Genomic DNA, 12,205 nt, shown 5'->3' with positions numbered 1-12,205 from the left:
GGTTTGTGTGGGGTGTGTGTGTTTTGGTGGAAGGTAGGTTTTGTGCAATGTGTGTGTTGTGCGGCATGTGCGTATATTTGTGTGTGCCGCGCTGTTTGTGTGTTGGGTGTGTGTAGGGCGGTGTTTGTGGTTCCCAGTGTGTGTGTGGTGTGTTGTGCAGTGCATGTGTGGCGGTGTGTGTGTGTGTGTGTGTGTGTGTGTGTGTTTTGGGGGGAGGTGTGCACCCCCCATCGTGCTCCATCCCCCATGCTGCGCAATCCCCATCGTGCTCCATTCCCCATGCTGCGCACCCCCCATCGTGCTCCATCCCCCATGCTACGCACCCCCCATCGTGCTCCATCCCCCATGCTGCGCATCCCCCATCGTGCTCCATCCCCCATGCTGCGCACCCCCTATCGAGCTCCATCCCCCATGCTGCGCACCCCCTATCGAGCTCCATCCCCCATGCTGCGCACTCCCCCATCGTGCTCCATCCCCCATGCTGTGCACCCCATCGTGCTCCATCCCCCATGCTGCGCACTCCCCATCGTGCTCCATCCCCCATGCTATAATAGTTCTCCTATTATACTCAGAGGAGTATAATAGGAGGACTATAATAGGAGGAGTAGTCCTGGGGGGAGAGGAGTATAATGCCGGCTCCCTGCACATGTGTACCGGGAGCCGGTGTACGCTGGTAACTATGATACACATCGGGTAACCAAGGGACCTTAGTTACCCGATGTGTATAATGGTTAGCAGCGTTCACCGGCTCCGTCACGATCCCAGCAGCGCAAAGTTATGTCTGGCGATGCGTGCGGAGGGCCGGGGCGAGCGGCCAATCCGTGCGGGGGGCGGGGCCAGGACGAGCCAGCGGCCAATCAGACGGTTGTCACCGTAAGGACACAATTTTGGAGACAGACAGAGGCAATTATATATATAGATTATATTTTATTGCACAACTGAATGTACTCTACACATCTTGCATATGCGACCAGATTATAAAATTCACATACCAGGAAAACACTAGCTCCGTTCCAATATAGGGTCATCTGTGAGGGGTTTTTACTATTTAGGCACCTCAAGGGCTCTCCAAAAGAGACATAATGCCGTCCATTACATCAAAGTCTGCGTTCCAAAACGTCCCTCTTTACTTTCAGGGCTCAACTGTGTCGAAGCAGAGGTGTCCCACCACATATGAAATATCCGTGTACTCAGGAGAAATTGCACAACAAATGTGTCTATTTTCTCCTGCTATCCTTGTGAAAATGAAAAAACTGGGGGCTAAAAGCATTTTCTGTGGAAATTTTTTTTTTTTTTAAACTAGAAATTCCTGCTAAAACTAACCCTTTCAACTTACTAACCAAAAAAATAGGTTTCAAAAATTATGCTGATGTAAAGTAAACCTCCTCTTTGCTTCTATTGTATGGGGTTATTCTGTAATGTCTGAAATTGTCTGTATATGTCCCCTTTGAATGGTAAACTGCTGCGGAACATTTTTGCACTAAATAGATACTTATCTAATCAAGTATTTTGAGTGCCATAAAATTGAAAGTATCGAAATTTTCTAAATTTTACACTAAATTTTCAATATTCTCACAAATAAGTGCAAAAAAAAAAAAAAATGTATTCTAACACTGGTCAGAATTGAAAAGTTTGCCCTGGTTAGGAAGGTATACACAGGCTTGTGGGTGAATAAGTTAAAGGTGTTTTATGCATTAAAGGTGTTTTATTACCATTTTTGTGTTTTTTCCCCTCAGACATTAAGCTAATTACCCTTTGGAAGAAAAAAAATCCTGAAAACAAATCTAGTTATAGGAACAATGAACAATAAGCCACAAACTATCACTGGCAGCTGTGGTTCAGGAGCAGTCGGCTTGTTTCTGGATGTGCCTTGAATCAGACATGAGGTTGCTCAATTAACGTGGAATTAGTTGTACATTTTTTTTTTTTAAACTTACAAATGCTACAAGACATGGTACCTACCAGCTGTTTCGAACAATATCATAGATCCAGAAGGAATTTCTGACATTCTCTTCTCGCTTTTCTTTATCTTTACTCAGCCCCGACAAAACATGGATTTCATTCAACTCTGGGTCAATGGTAGCCCTCTGCGTGAAACCGGTCATTGGCACTGTAAAAGTAATAAAGGTGAACAATGGGATAAAACCTTTCGTGGGGTTCATTCAAAAGAACTGTGGCCACTATTCTAAAGGGACTGTGACTGAGCTACACAGACTACTGGCAGCAATAATACCACCACATACACACAACTTCTAATTTAGTGCCGCGACAATGCTGCTCTCCCCACAGCCAAAGACAACTGCTGCTACGTCACAGCAAAATACAAGTGAATGGGATCACATTGCAATCTGTCCTAAAAAGATATAGCAAAGGCCTAGATTGGACAATCCCTTTAATTCTTGAGGAAGGTTGTGGACTGAATAATTTTAGTTCATGGATAGGTCGAAATGTGTTAACCCCTTATGTGAGGTGGAGGATTATGGAGTAAGCCTGCACCACATGCATTAGATACTGCTTTTATTCATCTGTGATAGGAGCAAAGCCCTACTACCTAATAGCTGTTGATAACCCCTTTAATGCCACTGTCACCGACACAATGGAGGGGTGCTGACTGGATAGCATGGCAAGCAGGTCATCGTCAAGACACAGCTGTCATGTTGGTACTGCAGTCAATCCCAGCCACGGCAGTGGTGATTCTAGCTATATACCGAAATAGAGTTATATAGGATTATATTCATTATATAGGAAAAGTAATCAGATGATTGTAAGTTCAAGTTACCTAAGGGGATTAAAATAAATAAAAATAATGTTTAAAACTGAAATGTATTCTAAAAACCTAAACACGAATCACTACTCTTCCCCTAAGGTTTAAAGAGTAAAAAAATAAAAAGGATAATTTATTAATATATATAAACAATATTGCATAACAAATATGATAATTGCATAAAGGAAAATAAGTTAAAATGCCAGAATTGTCATTGGTTGCCGCACCTCTGCAAAAATACAAAACTTAATCAAAACATCGCAAAAAAAAAAAACAAAACAAAACAAAAAAAAAATCATGTTATCGTACGGTTATGTGGACAGAAAATAGGAGGGGATAAAAACAAAATGATAAATACAAAAATAGCCTGTGGTAGGAAGAGGTTAAAAAAAAAAAAAAAGTTTAGAGCAGACTTTAAGCAACTATTTAGTGCGTCAAACTGCCTTCACTGGATACTTCATCTTAGAGATAATAAAAGAAATAAAATCGGGGGGTTTTCAATAAAGGAAACATACTGTTAGTTCTGCTTCTAAACTGCAGGTGGCAGCACATACTTAAAGAAACTGACAGCCTTGTGAGACAATGCACTAGATAGGCCAACAACTTTTTTTCTTCTTTTTCGGTCAACAGTGGATTTACTTACCCATACCAGAGTCCTTCTTGGTGCCATCTGATATAATTTCCACATGGTCACCATCAACATCGTAGCTGAAGAAGTCATTCAAATAGGTCTTTGATCTTTGGCCACCAAAAACGTATAAGCATCTGTTTTTCTGCAATGTGATAATCAAGAGCTCAGAATTATGTAGCAGTAAAAGTAAATTACAATGTAATACATAAAAATCAACATAATCATGATAGTTAAGAAGAAAGCAAGAAACACAAACTAACCGAGTGGAAAAGCATGCAGTGGCCAATCCTGGACTGTATATCCTCGGGTCCAGCATTGCAAGAGTCTTCTCGCAGAAGTTTCCAGGTATGAGTATGACAATCAAAAGCAAAAAGTCCACTGAACTGGGGTTCACTGGCCCTGCTGTCATCCACATTACCATTGCATGTAAGTATTCGCCCTCCAAAGGTGTATATCATGTGCTTTTCTGAGTCCATACACATCTGCAAACATAAAAGATGTGGATGTTACAGGTACGGGCAAGAAGAGGTCTCATGAAACACACAAATACTGCAGGGATATTTGGAAATCAAGTGTACATGTCATACAAATCCACATTATGTACCTGGTGATCAAATACCAGTTTTGGCCCACCGTCAGCAGCAGTATCCTCACTTAGTAAGGACCACGTGTTAGTGTCAATGTCATAACAATAGAAGTCACTTTTCAGAGATTTGCTGTTTCGCACAGATGAGTCCAGATATCGGCCTAAGGTATAGATCTGCCTCCGCTGGGTGTCAATGCACATCTTGTGACACGATCTGGCACTGGGACCATTCTAAGGGAAAATATGATAGATGAAGAAATTACAAAGTTATACACAGACACTCCAAAGTATTATTATACAGTTTATTCTGTCTAAGGATAATACTTCTGTAAATGTGTTACCAGCGTATAGCAGATTGTGAACCGGCTGGAGATTGTTAGCAAGAAAACGGGTTAAATAGAAGAACTGCTACTTCAAAAGCTGAGCAGGTCTACCACTCAGGCTTACTATAATGCAATGTGGCCTTAGGGTACTTTCACACTTGCGTTGTTTTCCTTCAGTTGCAATCCGCAGTTTTGGAAAACAGCGGAATCCGTTAACGGATTCCGCTGTTTCCCATAGACTTTTATGGATGACGGATTGTGCCAAAAGTACCTGCGTTGCTTCCGTTGGCCGACGCTGCGTTTCTTCCGCCGAGCGGAAGGAATGCAGCATGTAACGTTAATTGCTTGCGTTAAAATGACGCCAAGCGGCAGATTCCGTTACATCCGTCAATAGTTACAATGGATCCCTATGGTGGCAGATTCCGTTGCAAAGTGCTTTACAACGGAATTCGCCGCTGGATTCCGCTAATTTCTACTGAGCATGCCCAGAATGAAAAAAAAAAAAAAAAAATATAGGGAAAACAAAAAACGGAGTCGACGCATTCCGTTATATGGACGCCTAATGGATGCAACGGGTCCGTTATTTCACAGGAATCAGCTGATTCCTGTGAAATAACGGACCCGTTGCATCCGTTGACAACACAAAAATAACGGATGCGTCAAAACGACGCAGCAACGGACCCAGCGGATTCAACCCAACGCAAGTGTGAAACTAGCCTTAGAGAGAACGGCTTCTGCTTTATTCCCCCATGTGTACTTTACTCTAGTTTCTATACATGAACATGGGGGCAGCCATCTGATCGGAGCTTCTGCTTACAGCATTTATAGCGGTAAGCAGCAGCTATATGGACATAGGGACCTGTACAGGATTCCTTCACTTCATGCTCTGATTTGTAGGGAGTGGGAAGGACGCTGTCACCTACACCCTACAATCGTGCCAGCCTTGATTATCTTTAGCTAGGCGTTACCTTAAAGCACTGGAATTAATTGTATGCTGCAAGGCAAATAAATACGGTTTGTGAAGCTAATGACATGACTAATGAAAAGACAACTTTACAGAACAGGAATTGTTAAAGGGAATCTATCAGCAGGTTTTTGATATGTAATCAGACAATCATGGAGGCAGAGACTCTCATTCCAGTGATGCATCACTTAGTTTATTGGATGCATCAGGTATGACAAATTCCGTTTTGTTTGCTGCAGATCTAGCAGAGCTCAGTTGTTGAGCTGTGTATAACTTGCCCACACCAGCTTGCTGAGTACAATGTATAGTAAGAGCTGCTTATCAGTGCTGCAGGCATGATTTGACAAGGAAAAAGAAGGCCAGTTGTCCTGTAGTGATAATCTCCTGCTAATAAAACATTAATTCGATTAACAACACAGTAATCACGGTCTCTGCTCCTGCATTATGGCACTCTCAGATTACATAGCAAAAATCTGCTGACAGATTCCCTTTAATGTGTTATCTGATAATCCCATTAAAATCTTGCATTTATAAAATACATCATTTGTACAAGTTTTTTTTTTCTTTTAAACAAAAGCATGTCCTTTCTATTCTATTGTGTATTTGTGATGTCTTCACTATTGGCTTTAATAAAGAAAAATGCAGATCGGAAAATTGTATGTGAGCGCTACAATAATTTCCAAGACATCTGTTAAGCCACAACTAAAGTGGCTGAAGCACAACAGAGGAAGGTTTATTACAATCCGGTTGTGCTGCTCTGCATGCGCAGTTTTCACTCCGTACAGTTTGTATATAAAAAAAAAAACAAAAAAAAAACACGATCAACAAATATTGGAATAATGGAGGTTTTAAAGGGTTTTTTTTTGTTTTTTTTTTTATCTTTACGTATTGAAATGTGGTGAGCCATACATTTCAGAAGGGTAAGACTGTTTAAATCACCATCAATACTAAAACTGCGGAGCCCAGTCATCCTGATATTGGCAGAGTCGTTCTACATTAGTTACCAGTAGATATAATAGTTTAGGTTTCATACACCTATAAGAATCCCATTGTGAAATTGTAGTCACTTGCCTCTTTCTCCGTGTCTCTAGATATACAAATCCATTGATTTTCTCTCACACTGTATGCCCAGAAGTCTGCTAGATCCTGTGTGCCGTCCCAGCCTCCAAATAAATATACTGTCTCTATCCAATGAGAAAAAAAAAATAAAATTGTTAAAAACATTGGCAAACCATTCTAGAACACAAAAGTTATAAACGTTAATAAAAATAAATTGCATTTATAAACAAAAAGGCAAAATTAATGAACAAAAGGGAAATAAAATAAAGGCTGGTGTGACTTTAAAACAGCATTGAGAGACGTTGTATGGTATCTGGGTGGCAGTGTGCAATTAAAGGGAACCTATTTCCTGTCAGGTACAATATGCACCCAGAACCATAGGCAGTTCTGGGTGCATAGTAGTGATTCCTGCCTAACAGTCCCTGTATACACTAGTATAAATAAAGAGATCTTTAGAAAAAGTATTTCTAAAGATAGCATATCATAAACTAATGAGGCCAGCGACTAGTCACAAGGGTGTTAGTTCCCTTGGCTGGTCGGCTCACTTAGCATGCAAGCACACCCCTGTAGTCGTACTAACATGCTAATGAAGGTGCATCGATGCGCACATACCTCACTCATGATGGAAGCCGGTGGAGGATGGATGTGCACTTGGCATCATCCAGAGTCCCCAGCACATCCGGTCATGCGCATTATACACCTTACTGAAGCCGGGAAGCTTACACCCAGCATGAGTTTAGTGCGCACGATCGGAAGTACTAGGGACTCCAGATCATGCCCAGTGCGCATCCATCCTCCGCTGGCAAAATCAAGACTGAAGTATTGGTGCGTTACTGCACATTCATTCGCATGTTAGTACGCCCACAGGGGTGTGTTAGCATGCTATGTGGGCCGACCAGCCAAGGGAAAGAACGCCCTTGCGACTAGTCTCTTGCCTCATTAGCATATAAGAAGCAATTTTTTAACATAATTTTCCTAAAGATCAGTTTATTTTTGCTAGTGTATACAGGGACAGTCAGGCAGGGATTAACAATATGCACCCAAAACTGCTCATGGTTCTGGCTGCATATTACACCTGACAGGTTCCTTTTAACAAAGAACTGGCTGCTGTCAAACAATGCATTTGTCAGAAAATCACTATAGCCCCGACTCATCAAGACCGATGTTTTGTATTTCAGTCTTGATGACTGGCGCATTGTAATGCACCTAACTCATTAAAGGGAACCCACCATGTACAGAAACGCTGTTTACCTAATAAGAATAATTTGAAAGGTAATCATGTGTGCCTGCCTTAGTGGCTCACTTATAAGGGTCATCAGGGCGGTGTAAGCAGTGGTACAGTCACCATACCCTATATGAGGGTCCCCAACCTGCAGCTTGTGTGCCTCATGTGTCCGCTTCTGCAGCGTGTTCACTTCGGATATAGACAGCCACGAAGAGTTTAAAGGGGTTGTCTGGTCTAAAACAACAAGTCACTGTGTATCACTATGTGACGGTAGACTTCAGAATCTTGACATCACACGCACTGTGTGCTGGGAGAATTCTCTGGTGTCAAAGTTGTGAATGGCAGTCACATGACCACAAGAGTGCGATACGCATACTGGCGGCCAGAATGTGAATAGACTGTTTCATTGGCTGTGCCAGAAACAAAGAAACCATGAGGGCAAACGTCTAACCATGACCTTTCATAAACGCAGTCTAAACTGATCTGTAAAGATGGGATAACGACAATTCAGTATCCTTGAGAAATAGCAAGCAACGAGGACAGTACATCTGGATGAAACTTAAGAGGGAACGGATGAGCGGATGACACCTTTCATAGATGTGAAACCTAGTTCTCCAGTCTGTTTCCTAAGGAGTGTCCATGTCCTAAATATGGCAAAGAAATGTCTCAACTAAGGATCTGCCCTCTCCACATCCAAATCTGATATGCCTGGACCGATTAGTTACGGGTACCTTTGATAAACAAAAGTTACATTTTATTTGATTTCTAATAAAAATATAATAATTTGAATATATAGTAAATGGGTGTACTAATGTCCAAGCATTTGATAAATTTTACAACCTGATCTCGTCGTCTTAGGTCTAAGCTAATTCTCTATAGAATAGCGAAAAAGGGGGGCGTGTCTGGAACTCCATGAGGCAGGACGCCTGAGGCCTGAGCTCCCTCGCCCGGGATCATAATCAGCACCTGTATATCAGCTTGGAGGATCCGAAATGGGGAAGAAGAAGCCCCCAAAGATGTCTAAAGACCCTGGGACCCCAGCAGCGTTCACCCTGGACTCCTATCTAACAAGGGAGCCGCTCGGCGAGCAGGAGCAAGAGGAGGCCCGAGCTGGAGAGGTGACTCAGCATCTCTCCCCTCGCCCGACAGCAGCAGCAGAGGAGACTGCACGGGGACTGCCGGTACGTGCTGCAGGGGGCAGAGGGATTGCAGAGCGGGATCCAGTGAGCGCCGGCGGGATGGAGGCTCCCTTTGCGGTCAAAATGGCGGCGGCGGGGAAGACGCGCGGGGACTCACCTGAGGCCCAGCAGGAGCGTGGAAGCGGTGAGCCGGACGATCCGGAGTACTCCCGATCTCCAAGGTCAGGTGAGCGACCGCCGCTCTCCCTAGAAACGAGCCCTGGGAGCCAAGTGAGGACGCCGGAGATAATGCCGCCCCTCCCCCCTCTGGAGGTGCTGGAGCGTGGCGGCGGCTGGAGCCCCGCAGCCCACGTGGACGCCACACTGCGTGCAGTGAGTGGCACAGAATGGGGCGTAGGGGAGCAGGGACTGGAGGGCAGAAGATGTGAGGAAATGGAGGATGTGGCAGGAGGCAGCGAGGAGGCTTTAGGGGGCACATATGAGGCCATGCAGAGTGCTGGAGTCCCTAGACCACCATGGGACAGTGATACAGTGCCGGCTAGTGACTCCCTGTCTTTTCCACTGGAACCACCAATGCTACATAATGAGACTAATCCCTAGGCCCCAAAGACCCCACAAAGTAATAAAGAGCCCAGGACTTCGGAGCCCCGGGTCCCCCTCCGATCATCCAGGGGTAGATAACACCAGGCAGAGGGCCCAGGAGAGGGCAGGGGCCAGCCTTTCCATCACACAACCTGTGTGCCTGCCTGCTGAGTGGTGGGAACATGTCCAACAGCTCCCTACCAAGAAGGACTTTCAAACACTCATTTCTGAGGTTAAACATGCCTGTAGATCTGAAATAGCAGCAGTCCGGCAGGATGTCATTTCCATCTCTAAAAGAATAAACCAGCTGGAAAATGACCATTCAGAAGCTAGAACAACCATCCGTCACCTCCAGTCCCAAACCTCCTCTCAGGCTGACGTCATAAGGGAGCTGCAGCGTCACATTGAGGATCTGGACAATAGAGGCAGACGCCATAATATAAGGGTCAGAGGCGTACCAGAGTCCCAAGCAAAGGAGGACGTCATAATTTTGCAGACTATATTCAACTCACTTCTGCAGCAACCTTCTGACCATCCAATTCCCATAGATAGAGCGCATAGGGCTTTACGCCCTAAAAATCTGAAAGGGAACCCAAGGGATATTATCTGCCATATCACTGACTTTCAACTTAAAGAAGAATTAATGTTTAAAGCACGACCGCCAAAACAAGTGATGTACCGAGGTACCAAAATCCAGTTATTCCAAAATCTTTCGTGGATATCACTCCAGCAGAGGAAGGCCCTCCGCCCACTACTCTCGTCTTTGAAGGATAATAACATTCTCTACAGATGGGGGTTTCCGTTTAGCCTCACTGCACGGCGAGGAGAGACGCAGGCCTGCCTTCGGGCCCCCGCTGACCTTGAGCCTTTTTGCCGGGCCTTTGACCTTCCTCTTCCAGATCTGCCAGATTGGAGTATGCCCCAGCAGATGCCGCCACTTCCTCAGACCTGGCAACCGGCTACTACGTCGCGCAAACGACGCTCCAAGAGTTCGAGGGATGAAGAACCTACTTGACTAAGCTCTCATGTGAACTTATGGTTACCTGTAGAAGTTACTTCGTCCTAATGGGTTTACCTATATAGTTCTCCATGTCTTTGTGATTTCTCCATTTTAGATGATCCCGGGGGGGATTGGGGCCAGTGTGCCAGACTTGTGGAGTTTTGCCACCTACCCACTGGCAGAGTCGTACTAAAGTTTTTCGCACTCTAGTTTATAGTGCAGGTTATATCCAGTGTAATACTCTCTATTCTGAGTAAATATAAGTCGGCTCTGGTATTGGGATAGTGGGCGGTTAGTTTCGACTGCCGTATACTTATCTCATAATTGAAAGTTACTTTTTTTTTATAGTTGAACATAGTTATGTTTGAATTTGTTATTTTAGGTCTTGATAAGATCCACAGGTATGCAATTTATCAAATTGTATCTGCTATATCACAGAGGGGTTCAGGGGGATCACCTGCCATGCACACTAAACGACAGTCCCAGATATTAGCCTTCACACGAGCACATCTAGAGGTCATGGGATGGCGAAGATTATGAGTCTTAATGTTAAGGGGTTGAATTCTGATGTGAAGAGGAGGCTGGTCCTCCAGGAGATGCGGAAGTCAAGGGCAGCAGTAGTGTTCCTGCAAGAAACACACTTTACAAACAAAGGGTCTTTTAGCTTTGCCCGCCATTGGTTTCCTCAATCCTTTTCAGCCACTAACTCAAAGAAGAGAGCAGGGGTGGCCGTATTGATTTCCCGCACTTGCCCATTTCAAGTGAGCAAGTGTGAGGCAGATCCGTTAGGCCGCTATTTGATTATCAGGGGAACTCTGAATGGGAAGCGGATAATCTTCTGTAACCTATATGCTCCTAACGTCAATCAGCTTAAATTTGTTTCATCTGTCTTGGCACGTCTTTCAGCAGATCGTGGGGCCATACACATTGTAGGAGGGGACTTTAACATGGTGTTCTCGGAGAATGCTGATAAAATGCATGCACCCTCACATCCCGTAAGTCAACATAGACCATCACAATTATCTGTTGGTTTCCGCAGGCTGATCCGTAAACACCAATTGTATGACCTCTGGAGAATAGACAACCCAACAGCAAGACAATACACCTTCTCACATCCGCACAACTCACATAGTCGAATAGACTACTTCTTTGGCAATATCCCCACACTTAGAGCACTTCATCAGGCACAGATTGGTAGCATCACCTGGTCGGACCATGCCCCCGTATCGATATTTCTGAACCTGACAACTGCCCCTTTAAAGAGAACCCACTGGAGACTTAATGAATCTTTATTAACTAACATTTCCTCTAGAGAATCCCTCCGACGGGCCATACAGAATTATTTTACGGAAAACTCAGTCACCTCCATCCTTCCCGCTGATATGGGAAGCCCACAAGGCAGTTGTTAGGGGGGAGTGCATAGCCCTCTCCTCTAGGATTAAAAAGGATTCTCAACAGCTCTATCGCCAATGTGAAAAGGATCTACGTGCAGCAGAGGAACAGCTCTGTACCCGTCCCTCTAGGATTCGCCTGAAAAAAGTGATAGACCTGAGATCTAAATTAAAAGAGATTACGCAGGGTCACGTAGAAACACTTCTCCGGTACTCTCGCCAGAAATATTATGAATATGGGAATAAACCGCACACGATGTTAGCCAGAAAACTCAGACCAAACGATGGCTACTGCCCCTTGCGCGATAAAGGACACTTTGGGTATCCCCCAATATGACCCCACAAAAATGGCCCAATTGTTTCAAGCTTACTACACATCATTATACTCTATCCCCTCACCATTTCCAGGGTCCCAACCAGATAGAGCAAAAATAGTGAATGATTACTTGGCCACCTGTCACCTCCCAAGGTTATCCCAAGAGGCAGTGGAAGAACTCAATCGGAATATATCCCCAGATGAGATACAACAAGTGATCAAAGA

General features: G+C 44.2%; 1 protein-coding gene across 1 annotated transcript in view; it reads right to left on the bottom strand.

Moving 5' to 3' along the window:
- The window catches only part of MKLN1 (muskelin 1), a 120,679-nt gene that overhangs the window by 21,688 nt on the left and 86,786 nt on the right, over positions 1-12,205 (bottom strand). The window contains exons 9-13 of the mRNA XM_075345345.1: positions 6,340-6,452; positions 4,000-4,212; positions 3,656-3,877; positions 3,408-3,537; positions 1,963-2,110 (exon numbers count right to left, since the gene is read on the bottom strand). Of these exons, the coding sequence (XP_075201460.1) occupies positions 1,963-2,110; positions 3,408-3,537; positions 3,656-3,877; positions 4,000-4,212; positions 6,340-6,452 (826 nt within the window). The remainder of the gene's footprint in view (positions 1-1,962; positions 2,111-3,407; positions 3,538-3,655; positions 3,878-3,999; positions 4,213-6,339; positions 6,453-12,205) is intronic.

Source organism: Anomaloglossus baeobatrachus, chromosome 4 (assembly GCF_048569485.1).
Source record: "Anomaloglossus baeobatrachus isolate aAnoBae1 chromosome 4, aAnoBae1.hap1, whole genome shotgun sequence".
In the NCBI taxonomy this organism is placed as follows: domain Eukaryota; kingdom Metazoa; phylum Chordata; class Amphibia; order Anura; family Aromobatidae; genus Anomaloglossus; species Anomaloglossus baeobatrachus.
Note: the sequence above shows the minus strand (reverse complement) of the source record. Positions and strands in the feature narration are given on the sequence as shown.